Source organism: Kryptolebias marmoratus, linkage group LG9, assembly GCF_001649575.2.
Source record: "Kryptolebias marmoratus isolate JLee-2015 linkage group LG9, ASM164957v2, whole genome shotgun sequence".
Taxonomy (NCBI): domain Eukaryota; kingdom Metazoa; phylum Chordata; class Actinopteri; order Cyprinodontiformes; family Rivulidae; genus Kryptolebias; species Kryptolebias marmoratus.
The window spans coordinates 5,168,227-5,181,770 of record NC_051438.1 but is presented as its reverse complement, the minus strand read 5'-3'; the positions used below and the strand labels follow the sequence as shown (position 1 = coordinate 5,181,770).

General features: G+C 39.8%; 1 protein-coding gene across 3 annotated transcripts in view; it reads left to right on the top strand.

Moving 5' to 3' along the window:
• LOC108246091 (protocadherin-10) overlaps nt 1-13,319 on the top strand; it is a 32,960-nt gene extending 19,641 nt beyond the window's left edge. The window contains exons 4-6 of one of the 3 annotated variants that reach the window (XM_025009909.2): nt 1,601-1,758; nt 1,873-1,966; nt 12,226-13,319. In XM_025009909.2, the coding sequence (XP_024865677.1) occupies nt 1,601-1,758; nt 1,873-1,966; nt 12,226-12,245 (272 nt within the window). In that variant the 3' untranslated portion in view covers nt 12,246-13,319. Of the gene's footprint in view, nt 1-1,600; nt 1,967-12,225 lie in introns of all 3 variants that reach the window. The other 2 variants (XM_017433451.3, XM_017433454.3) reach the window with 2 other exon arrangements.
• The last annotated feature ends 225 nt before the right edge of the window (nt 13,320-13,544 follow it).

Genomic DNA, 13,544 nt, shown 5'->3' with positions numbered 1-13,544 from the left:
GTGGGGGGGTGGGGGGGTATTTATTTACAGATCCCAGGAGCCTGCAGCACTCACACTAATGTCAGCCGACCCAAAGGGTCAGGGTGGAGGTGCAAACACAGGAGAAACACAGCTGACAGCAGATTGTATCACTCGCTGCCAAAAGGTCCGTGTTTGCAAGGTCTGTTAGCAAAATATCTCATGAGCCCCTGAACAGACGTCAGTGGAGCGCTCAAAAGGAACCACCGAAAGTGCAGCGATGTGGATATCGGATATTGTCTTACAGTCGAAAAAGTTAACGTTCTTATTTCCCAGAAAAGAAATGACTTATGTCCCGAAAAATAAAGACTCCTTTAAGAGTATTTCTCATGCTGACGTGAAGAAACACCACATGTCAAATGTGTTTCAAAGACTTCTGCAGAGTATTTAAATATATTTAAATGCCAAGGCTTAAAACACACCCAAGTGAGTGCAGCTGGAAGACTGCAGGTGGAGTAGTAAAGGTACATGCTGTACTTCCTGTGGAGCTGCAGACTCAGTACTCTCTCTACTGTTTTCCTCTTTATAGTTCCTGCTGTACATTTTTTGGCAGTGGAACTACTTCTGTATACTTTCTGCTAATTTAACCATTCATACATCAGAAGTTTCAGACCCTTCAGGAACAGTGTGCTGTAACTTTAATACTTTTTTTTAATATTTGACTTTATTTCAAACAAAAGTCCCCTCTTAAGTACACTGAAATCTCCCCAGTTCCTTCAGAATCATTGTTCTTTGAAATCCGCTTCACCTACTGGCTCTGTTTTTGTCTTCCTATACTACTTTTACCTTGTAGCTACTGGCTTGCTTGCTTTAGCTCCATTTCGCTATGATTCTGCTCATTTTAGCTCGTGTTCTGCTTGTTTTAAGTTGACCAATTCAGTTAATTCATTCAAATCATCCAAATGTCCTCAGTCATTCAGCATTCACACGTCTAGTTTTTAGCAGAAATTATGTTTCTACAGAACCAGTAGTCGACTTTTTCCACCATGCTGTTATGTGTGTGTGTGTGTGAGATAGCCGAGTGGTTTTTCTAACCATTGTGTGGGAAGCTTTGAACTTAACGCTGCAGGACAGAAAGCTCTGACATGAGGAGTCAAATAGCAGCTGTCACATTTTGTTATTTGAAGTTGTTTTTTCATCTCTTGCTGCCAAAGGTGATAATGTTTTTGCCTGTGTGTGTGTTCATTTGTCTGTAGCGTTGGCGAAATATCACACAAACCACTTTTCAGGCTGGAGTCACTCCAACGTTGTATAGCCTCCACGGAGAACTGACCTAAGAAAACACAAAAGTAGCTACAATTTGGTCACTTTTACAGGTATTGAACTAAAATTAGGTGGGCTGGTTTGCTAAATTCTTGAGTTCGTCCTTAAAGTTATTTTCAAGGTTGAACCCGAACGGCTAAAACTACATCCCTTCTTAGGGCGTCTTGGTCTAAAACTCTGGCATGAAAAGTGGCATTCCTTCAAGGAAATCCAGGTCTTAATTTTGCATGTATTGTGTTTCATGTCTCAATCAGAACCCCCCAGGTAACCTCCACCTCCTGCCTCCCCGTTTCCTCTCCTTCTTGTCTCTTGTCCGCAGGTGCTGATCTGTTCTCTAACTGCACAGAGGAGTGCAAGGCCCTGGGTCACTCTGACCGCTGCTGGATGCCGAGCTTCGTGGCCTCCGATGGGCGCCAGGGTCTGGACTACCGTAGCAACCTCCACGTGCCTGGCATGGACTCGGTCCCAGACACAGAGGTATTTGAAAGTCCAGAGCAAACGGCCGATAGTTCATTCTCCACATTCGGTAAAGAGGCGCCTCTCACTCACCAACCCCTCCATCATCACCAAAACCACCACTGTCATCTTCAGACCCCCCCAGTCAGCCAGCACCTCGCGTCAGAGAGGAAAGAGCTGGAAGCATTTCTGCCTCGCTCCAGAGCAGCTTCTAACACTGCTTATTTAAGTGAGTATTCTGTGGTGCTCCCATCTTAGACTCAATCAAATTTAGTAATAAGAAAAGACGTCAGATTGCATTTTGTCCCTGGATTGGCTGAAAATGTCTTTCAGCTCTGACCCTTGTTCTCTCAGCTCTGTTGTCGGAGTGTTAAACTAACTCCTTCCTCTTCTAAAGCTTCTCCATTATCTCTGACTGCACTGATCGTATCTGTCCTCACCTTCTGTTTCACTTCATTTCTACACACACTCACTCACTTACAGTCCTGCCTCTTTCAGTTCGAGGACAGTGGACTTCAGTATGGTCTGCCTAGAAAAAAAATATCTTCTCAAGCAGAGGTCCAGAGCAGATTATATAAAAAGATGGGTGTGAAACTCTCAGCATGTCTGGTTCCCCTCCTGAGTTTACATGTTCTCCCCGAGCTGGGTGGATGGCTGCTTTGAAATTCTCTGCAGGAAGCATGAACACATAAGAGTCCTTCCAGTCTAAACAAAAACCTCTTGTTTCTCTCTCAACTTGTCCTTTTTAGAGACATTCATGTGGTCTTTACTTGTGGTCTTGTCTTTTTGAGTTTTTGACTCTGGAGGCTTCTCCCTACAGCGGTGAAACCCACGGACAGGACCGAGGCACCTATTATTGTAAATGTTATAAAAGACAGGATGCTTAAAATTAATTCAACAAAATGTGTGTAAGACAAAAAATATTAATTTCATTCAGGTTTAACAACTGATCTAGGTCCGAACAGGAATTCATTTGGGTTTGGATCTTCACTGCGGTCTGCCATTTGGGGACTCTTATTCTGGGGTTTTATAAAACCACTGTATATTAGGGGCATGGTTTGTTATGTACCAATGTGTGAGGGTCTCTGTTTAGTACATACCTTGATTTGATGGTCGCCATCATGTACATACTGTGGTTTGACGTTCATGATTTGGTACGAGAAATAAGAGAAATAAATGCCAAATGCTGGCGTTTTATTTTTTTATTTTAAGACAGACACCAATTATCCCAGAAGTACAGACAGAAAAACTAAACTTGTCGTAGGAGTTGTTAACTAAGAACTTCATTATAAAATTAAAAACTGTCTTTTTTTGTCCAGTCTGAATTGTAAACAGTGTTCTACAGACAGATGATTATAGAAAACAACTATTCATTGACTTTTAAAACATTTATTGCACTTAAAGAATGTTCCTGTTACCTTTCTGTTGATCTTTAATTAAAAATGACTAAAAGTATTTATTTAACTGTAGCCGTTAAAATAAAATAACAAACACAAATTACAAAAAGTAAAAATGATATGTAGTGCACTTCCACTACATGACACCTTTTACATTTCTCCAAGTTTTTCTTTCTTTCTTATTTTATCTGAATTCCACGTGTCATAAGGTTTTTCATGTTAAAGTTATTATACAGTGAATGACTTATATTTTAAAAATGAATTGGGACAATATCCAAAATTTCATTAATGTTGACAAATTTCAACAAAAATACAGCAGAAAGTGTTTCAGTTCAAAAGAATATTCAGTGTTTTAGAAAGAATTGCTTAAAAATCTGCCTTTAAGTCATTTATAACTAAAAACCTTCTGGTCTTTTTGTAAAATAAAGTTCTTCACATGTTTGTTTTATGTGACAGAAAGGAAACTGTCCTTCGTTTGTAAAATAAAAGTGCTTCACATATGATCTTAAAACTCCCATTTGATTTCTTAACATTACAGAAAATGTAGTGGAAATCTTTTTTTATTTGAACTGTTCTATTTACCTCGCTGATGAAAATGATGATGCTGTCTCTTGTATCTGTTGTTTTGTTGACAGCAGCTCATTTTTACCTCTAAAGTTGAGTTATCAGACTGTAACTACCTTTGAGTAGCATCTCATACCAGGAGGAAGATGTCACAGCCACTTCACCTCAACTTGCTGTTAGCTGTTGTCCATTTTTATTCTTTTTATGTAGCCAGGATGCCCTGGCACGACTAGTTTATGACTGCCGCACACTCTGTCAACACAGGAACTGTCGAGTGAAACTTTGTCAAGCTTTGTTCTTCCGTTAGGCATAGCAGCTAAGAGTTAGGCTGACTCACTCTCACTGTTCCCTGCAAGAAGTGAACGAAAAGACACAGGTGCAACTGGACATCCTCTGATCCCTGACTGCTGGTGGAATTTGTTGGTTTGGACCACCGAAAGCAGGGTTGACCCTTCAGATGCTTGATCGCATCTCCTCAACGGCTGAGATGATATTGAATGGCTCTCTGAACACGTCTTTCATAATGAATGAGTTCTTCACCTTCTCACAACTGGTCTTTATCACTGAATCCTGACTTTATGAGGGTGAGTTGAATCCTTTTCCTGAACTTCTTCCTCCAGACTGTGCATTCATTAACTCTCCTCAAGCTACAGACAGAGGTGGAGGGCTGCTGTCGGCATTCAGATCCTGTTTTAACGAGCAACAAAGTCCACCTGAATCATACACCAGATTCCAACTGCAACTGTTCGAGATCTGCTTTTATCCGTGTTGTGCACAGTAGTTTATCATCCTATAAAGTTTTATAAGGACTTTAGAAAAGGTTTTATAGACTTCTGGTTAATTGTTGGTGATTTTAAAATAATTAATTTGTGAGAGCAAACTCTTTTCACTGAATTTACACATGAACAGGGACGCAGATTGGACCTTGTGTTATCACATGGACTCTGTGAACATCTAAACCATCAAACATCTGAAGCCCAAAGCGTCCTGTCCCTCTGACAGCGTCCTCTCCTTCTGACAGCATCCTGTCCCTCTGACAGCATCCTGTCCCTCTGACAGCGTCCTCTCCTTCTGACAGCATCCTGTCCCTTTGACAGCGTCCTGTCCTTCTGACAGCATCCTGTCCCTTTGACAGCGTCCTGTCCCTCTGACAGCGTCCTGTCCATCTAACAGCGTCCTGTCCATCTAACAGCGTCCTGTCCTTCTGACAGCATCCTGTCCCTTTGACAGCGTCCTGTCCATCTGACAGTATCCTGTCCCTCTGACAGCGTCCTGTGCCTCTGACAGCGTCCTGTCCATCTGACAGTATCCTGTCCCTCTGACAGCGTCCTGTCCCTCTGACAGCATCCTGTCCCTTTGAAAGCGTCCTGTTCCTCTGACAGCGTCCTGTCCCGTAGACTTCAGGAGGTTTTTGGTACTGTTGGCTCGTACTTAAACATCATTTAGCTCAGGTTGTGTTCCAGCTGCCTTCAAGCCCACTGCAGGGTGGCCTCTCTTTAAAAAGAAAAGCTTGGATCCTTCTCTACCTTTTTATCTAAAGTTTTAGAGAAAATTGTCCTTTTGCACTCGCAAACTTTTATTTAGATTTTTAGATGAAAACATTTATAAAAAATTACATTCTGGTTTTAAACAGTACGATAGTACAGAAACAGCTTGTTTAAAAGTTTTTAATGACCTTCTTTTACGTGTTGACTGGGAGCTCTGCTGTACTTGTCCTTTCAGACCTGAGTGCTGCTTTCAACACTGTGGACCACAATAATCTTTTATCTCAACTTGAACATTGTGCAGGAATCAAAGGCTCTGCTTTACAGTGGTTTGATCATATCTGACAGAAAGGATTTTCTGTGTTTAGATTAATGATTAGTTTTCAAACCTGGCGTTCCTCAGGGGTCCATCCTGGGCCCTGTTCTGTTCTCTCTTTACTTGTTGCCATTGGGATCTATCCTTAACATCAGATCTCATTTATTTGGTATGCTGACAACATTCAGCTCTATCTGCCCCTAAAATTTAAATCAAAAGATTCATTGCAGCCTCTGTTGATCTAAATGATATAAAGACGTAGATGAATTTAAAATATCATCCATTCGTTCATTTTCTTTACCCACTTTTCTGTTCAGGGTTGTGGGGAAGCTGGCGCCTTTCTCCAGTGGTGATTGTACAAGAGGCAGGGTACACTCCGGATAGGTCACAACTTAAATGAGAACAAGACTGAGGTCATTTTAGTTGGACGAGCTGACTCCCAGCATGGCCCTGATTCCTTTCATGAGTCCATGGCTTCCTACAGACACTCTTCTGTAAGAAACCTTCATGTGATAATTGAGAGCTCATTTGAACACAACAGCTCAGTTGTTAAAACAAGCGTCTTTCACTTGAATCCTTTAGCCAAAGCAAAACCCTATCTCTCTCCCAGAAACTTGTTCCTGTTGTTATCTTGTCTTGTTCGGACGACTACAACTCTCTGCTGGTAGGTTAAGATCAGTCATCCCTCCGTTGTTTGCAACTGGTACAAAATGCAGCAGCTTCATTATTAACAGGGGTGAGAAAGTGTGTGCACATTATACCAGTAGGATCACTTACGTCCAGTAATCAGATGCTTTTAGACATTCCACCAAACCAAACTTCAAACCAAAGGTGATCAGACCTTTGCAGTGGCAGGTCCCACTCTGTGGAACAATTCATCTGCTCAGAGCCTGGTCCATTTTAAAGTCTGCTGAAAACTCACCTTTTTCATTGACATTTGATTCTAGTAGAGCCTGACATGTAATCTTCTTGTGTTTATTTTGTTTCAAATTGAAAAGTCATCTTTTTATCTCGTCACATTTTAGAGTGCTTTTATAATTTGTTTTTGTATCTTTTTTTTTTTTTGAGCATTTTCATCGTGGAAGAGTTTCTTTGAAGTGATTACTTTTCTTTGTTTCAGTTGTTACTTACTAATTATTTACTACAAACCTTACAGGAAAGTTGACCCTGATTATCTGTTATAGACTTTGTGCTCAGTGTTAAATGTTATTGTTTCTCAACATAAGAGTTTCTCTCTCTGTCTGCTCCCCTACCCCCCGCTCGTCTCTCTGGAGGGGGGTGCTGCAGCTCATTCAGGAGGCGAGACAAGATGAGAGCACGCTCGCAAAGCAGAATATATATATATATATATATATATATTTTTTCGCGAAATGAAAATATTTTTTTGTTTGTTGGACAGTTCTTGTGACTGGAGCTGAAATCCAAATTGAAGCACAAATTTAATTAATCACAAATTTGTAGTTTCAAATGAAAGTCAGCTGAGAACAGCCTAGGAGCGAAGTGCTCTGTTTGGAAAATATGGAACAAGAAAGTCTTTAATATAAGGTGGAGCTTGACTGTTGAGAACTTTGCTAGAAGGAAGATTTGAAATTCTGTTCTGAATTGTACTTATTTTTCTTGCAGATTTTTTTGTTAAGTGGGAAAAAAAGTTGTGAAAATGCCTGTTTTTAATCACAGCAGAAAAGAATCAGCATGCAGTGAGCCTAACATCGTTTTTCTCATTCTGAGGATGTCATTGGTGTTGGAGCCGAGGATCTAAAAACAATTTTAGATAATTGTAGAAAAAAATTAAAAAGGATAGAGAAGGCGCATTTTCCACGAAATTAGTGTCTAAAATCAATTCAAAAGCCATTAAGAGAGGCATCCTCAATCACTGCAATTTTTTGGTGATAATACTTGATTACAATTTCGTCAAGCAGCGCGTGAAGAGGGCCCCTCTCATCAGCCAATCAGCTTGCTGGGATTATTAGTCTGAGAGCCCTGCTGCTTCCAGAGCACCATCTAAAACCACAGCATGCTCCTCCAAACAGCAGGAAATATCCAACAGTCTCCTTTTATTTAATGTGAGAATCATGTGCTGCGAGTCTTTTTTTATTTCTTTCTTTCTTGATCAAAATCTACATTGTGTTAATTAAACAACCATCTGCTCTTGTGAAGGTTGGAGTTTTTTTTAAGACTGTTGCTAAATGAGTAAAAATGTTTATATTTTAGAAGGATTTTTCATCCTGACAAAGTAAAATAATTAGTGTAATGCACTGATTATGCCAATGATTTCACAAACACCAAAATCTAACAAGGCGTTCGTAATATTCTACTACTGTTTTTTTTTTTAATGAAGTTTCAGAATCAATTTTTCATGTCATCATCCAGATTGTTTTATAATCTGACTTCATGTGCTGAGAAACAAACATCTGTTTTAGAGAAATTAATATAAATGTTAAAAAAAAAAGTTTGAAAGTAAAAAAACAAAACAACAACATAAACTTCCGTACATTGTTTCACCACAAAACTTTTTTTTTTTAGCTTTCTACACATCTAATACAATTTTTAAACAAGCTAAATCTTTAAATTTCAATATTTTTGACTTGATAAATGGACTGTTAGTATGCGCTCTAACATAACTAACTGAATGAAACAAAATATGAAGTGTTGAAAAGTCTGAAACACTCTTAGATTTATTTTTAACTGCAGTACTTTTACAAACTTTATTATATCGTTTACAGGTTTTCAATTAGGTTGATGATCTTTGAAAACCTCTAAAACTTTGACTTCTTAAAGCCTTTCAACTTTGATTTCATCTACAGGCACTGTGATTAAATCATCTTTTTGCTGTTATCAAAATTATAAATTTAGTTTTGTTCCAATTTATATATAATTTATTATCATTAAACCACTACTTAAGCTGATTGGAGGAAATTACTAGTACGTCATTTACTGATCACTGTAAAAGAAAGTGCTTTTCACCAACAAAAGTGAAGAAGCAGGACTTATAACTGAAAATAAAGAACAATCTACACTGCCTATAAAAAGTGTTCACCTCCTTGGATGTGTTACCCTGGTATTGCTATTATAAATCAGTGATGGGATATAGAAACTGGCCTAATTCCAAAACAAAATAAAAAACCCTCTTCAATGACAAAGTGAAATCAATTTTCTACAAAGTAAGGCCAGTTAAATAAAAATATGTAATGTCAAACCACTCTGAATGAGTTACAGGCTTTAGCAGGGATGCTGCAGATATTTTAACAATGTTTTTGGTTAAAAGAAAAAAAAAAAAATCTTAAAGGAGCACCAAACCTATACAAAAAGTACCACGAGAGCCTAAAGAAGAAAGAGAAGAAGTAGTATAACTGAAAAATGCATTTAACAGGGACTGAAGATCCAGTTTTTGGTGTTTTTAGCTGTGTGTTTTGGGTCATTATCCTGCTGGAGGATCCATGACCTGTGACTGGGACCAAGCTTTCTGACACTGAGCAGCACATTTTGCTCCAGAAAGTCTTGATAATCTTGAGATTTTATTGGACTCTGAACAAATTCAGGACACTCTGTGTCAGATGCAGCAAAGCAATCCCAGGACAGAACCAAGCCTCCTCCATGTTTCATGTCCCTGTGGTCAGTCTGTCCTCAATCTTTTCTAGGGTCGCTATTGTTTTTGTTAAGACCAGTTTTATTAGTTTTCGTTTTTTTTGTTTTTGTTTTTAAATAATAATTCTGTTCAACAGCAACGACTGATTCTTATTAGTTGAATCTTTGGACATCTTTTTTCCTTATTATTACTTTTGTCAGTTTCAGGCTATTTCAATGACCATTGTTGGGTTTTCTTTCTTGAACAAACGGGTACAAACAAATTTGACTGCGTCAGAATAGTTGATTTATCTGGTCAGAGGACCTGGGTGGAGGACCTCGATGCTACATTACAGGTAGAAATGTTTGCAGAGCAGCTGCGGTTGGTTCAGCCCGCAGGGCAACATGACTTACACCCATGCAGAAGATATACACTTAGAACACTTCAGAGCCTTAAAAATGTAAACGACACCAAGTCACTGTTGAATAATGGCTCCAACCTTACACAAAATCTGCTGCGCAAACCTCAACATTGTTTGTTCACATTCCTCCAACAGCTTCTGGCATTTTGTCTTTGATTTTATGTAACTTTTGGTCATCCTTAAACACGTACTGTAAGTATTCCTTAAGATCAGATGAATTTGTGCAATGGATAACGCTGCAGTTGTTCACCATCTTCCCTTTGTGATTTGCTGAATGAGTTCACGCCATTCAAACGCACTGGTGTGTAAGGGCAACGTGCATGTCTTCTGGATTGGTGGAAGCCCTTTATCGTGGCAAAGGAGTGTTTTCAGTGTGGTGCATGTTGTGTTGGTCGCCTGCTGCTGTAGTTATAGTTATCAGAGTTGTGCTGATTATGTCCTCGTGACGCAGCTCTCCAGCTGAAGAGCTCTCAGTATGGCTGTTTCCCACGAGCACCGCCACTCACTCCTCTCTCAACGCACATCAGCGCGGCTCACATGTGAAAGGGTGAAGGGTTGGCCATGGGGAACGGGGCTGGATGACTACAAGGGAACAGTCAGGGAGATAATGGATTAGGGTGGGTGGGGGCTCTGGGGTGGAGGAAGGGATAGAGTGATGGTACCGAGAGGCTGAAACTCTCTAATCTGATCAAGTTGGCCAGTGATACACAGGCAATCCTTTGTCTTTTTTCTGGGTTTGGGTTGAATAAGGGATGGGATAAAGATGTAGGAAGGGNGAGCCATGTTCACAGGCAGGGGCTAGAATAGTGACAGGAATAAAAGGGATAGATTCCAGCCTTTTAAAGCTTGGCCTGCTGATTTTGTTGTTGTCCTATATAAATGATCAACATTCAGAGTGAAGTTCAACCTCTCCAGTGCCACTGTTGTCTACTATCCCCCCACCCCCATGGTTCAAATTCCAGGGTGGGAAGGAGGGTTGGCCCAACCCTGTCCCCTGAGAAGAGGCAAAAACACCATGTTGGGGTGGTTGAATTTCTATATTCCATATTAACTGTAATCAGACATTATGAACTTTATTTCTCATATTTCAACATGGAAGATTATAATATTTTGAAGTCAGAGCATCTTAAAGTGGACTGTACCAACTCCTAATGTAGCTGTTACTTAAACCGCCCCCAACCCCCCCACTGTTGGTTTTACTGTTAGCTGAACCTCCCATCCTGAGTTCCTGTTAATATTCACCACAAGTTAAACACACATAAAGTTAACAGGAAGGAAATATTCAAATTAAAGAACTTTTTAGTTTTTCTTTTAATGTTTTGGGATTAGACTGTGTGATGAGTCTGATGGTGAATGCTGACCTTTCTTACTGTTGCCTCGTTTATAGTTTAATTAACAAACCAAGCTGCTGCTTTCATTCTGAACATTTCTGATCTAAAGTCTAAACTCACTCTGAGGAGGGGGAGGTGTTAAATAGTGTCTCCTTTATGACACACCCGCCACCGGAAAAATAAGTCAACGTACCTTTCAAAATACTCAAGTAGCAACATCCATCTAAGTTCTTTAATTGCTTTTCCAATCTGGGTGGAGGGGAGCTGGTGTCTATCTCCGGCACCTGGACATGTCTCCAGTCCATCACAGGGACACATGGAGACAAATGAGACAAACAACCATTCACACTCTCATTTACACCTAGGGACAGCTTTAAAATCAGTGAACGTAATATGGATGTTTCAGTCTGTGGGAGGAAACCCCCACATGAGGAGAACAGATAAACTCCACCCACAGAGGCCCCAGAAGGGAGGCGATCTGCGACCCTCTTGCTGTGAGGCGATAGCTCCAACCACTGCTCCACCGTACCGCTCCAAGTAGCAACAATTGTCTATAAATCAGAAGCCCTGATTGTTTGTATTTTGGTGCCTCATTAGAACTAAAAATAAGATGTTTTATTCAGTTCATCAGCAGTTGGGTCTGAACTGAGAACTACAATAAAAGGTTTCATTATTTGATTATTGTAGTTTTTCAGATTGTTGTAGTTTGACAGATTATTGTCAGATTATTGTTGTTTGACAGATTATTGTTTGTCTGATTATTGTAGTTTTTTTAATGAATGTAGTTTGTTAGCCTATTGTTGTGACAGGGAGGAACAAAGCTGCTGTAAATGTGGTTCAGTTCTAAGATCTCCCTTTTGGTCATCTTGATCATGTTTGGATGTGGAACATTGTGGGAACATTGGGAACATTGTTCTGATCTTGGATGTTGACAGTTTTGCTCCAGAATATTTTGTTTGCGACGTTGGATTATAGAGATTTAGGGGTTATATGCGAGCTGATTTTTTGTAAACTTCATCTAGAGTAGACATGGCAGACTCAATGTTTAAACAGGGGAGAAATTAAAAACTACTAAAGATGTTTGGGTTGAATGGGACTGCCTTTATGTGACAAAAAGGTCCCTTACCCCCCAACCCCCACCTAAATGTCAATGTACATTTTGCACACCTCCCCCCAGCAAGTACACATAATAACTGTGAATCATTCCATAGGAGGAATGTGAGGGTTGTGACATTTCCCATCCCAGTCTGTGCATGTGTTAAACCTCTAATTCTGTGAGAATGAGGCCATTTAAATGGGGTTTTGTGTCCGTCACCTCCCCTTTATTCCCCACCCTAACACACACACACACACACACACACAGGAACATATTCACGTCTAACCAGACTTTTTGTTTTTCTCTCCATGCAGCGAGGAAGAGGTTTTGCTAGCTCCTTCCACGTGGACATACCAGAGACTGCATGACTTTTTGCACAATGGCTCCCTGACAAGCGGCTATGAAAGAGCATCAAGCCTCAACCCCGTTTTGTCTTCCCCTGCCCTCATCCTTCTTTACCCAGCGAAGAAGGAGGGAGGGGAGGGGTGGGGAGGAATGCAGGGAAGCTTTGCCTCACCGGGAGGACTCATTTCTCAGCAGGACTGAGAAAACAAACAGAGGAAGAGGAACTGCTGGGGTGGAAAGACGAAGCGGACACTGACCTACCTGCCATTTTCCAATTTGTGTGTGCCTGTTTACAGCGCTGATGTATACTTTGTTAAGGACAATAAAAGCAGACGAGGACTGCGTCCCGGTCTGGGTAGGAGCCACCGGCAGAAACAGCCCTTTAGGCGTCCGCACTCACGCAGTGAGGCGGCAAACTGTACAGGAGAATCTTTTCTGCATTTTAAAATGCAATACCACTGTTTTAGATTTTTCTATTTTCTTTGTGTGGTCAGTGTCTCTGGTACAATCTTCTTTAAACGTTGTAAGAAAAGATTGTGTGCAACTTATTTGTTTATTTTCTCTTAATTTATCTCTTATTTTTTATTATTGTTATTTTAAAATTTAGATTTGGTTCGTTCACCACATGGAGGGCTTGGGCAGTGTTTGGCTTACACGTCTGATTCTGAGCCATCCAGTAGTTTCTATCATGTGTGAGAAGTGTTTACTGTTCTCTTTTCAAGCTAAATATAAAACTCTATATAAATCTATCTATATCTACTTGTTCTGAAGCGTGCTGTTTGTTGTTGGGTTTCACAGTTTTCTTCAGAGGTCTGACTCTAGTTTAAGTGCCAGTAAGGAAGGCTTGTCACGTTTCCCAGTGGGAAACCTAAAGAGTTCCCATTCATCCAATTATTTTATACGTTTTTTTCCACTTTGGGATAATGATAGAAATATTGTCTATAAATAAATCTAAGGTAATAATAATTTAGACTGAAATTCATAGTAATTTTGTGTTATAGTGACCTACACTTTAAGGTTGAGGACAAAAAAGAAAAGAAAAGAAAAGAAAAAAAAAAAAGAAATCAGCTGAAACAAATGCAGTGTTGTACACAGTGGAGTTGGAATCCAGTATACATATTTGTTTCTCACACAATACAAACACACAAATAAGCCAACAATAAACTGAAAATTAATAAGGAAAAAAAAAAAGTCTCATCTTTTTTTAATGTTATGCTTTTAAGGAGAAACTAAAAAGAAGATTGGAGGTGGCCTGTTTGAAGCAGGTTTGCATCCTGTGATGGAATTA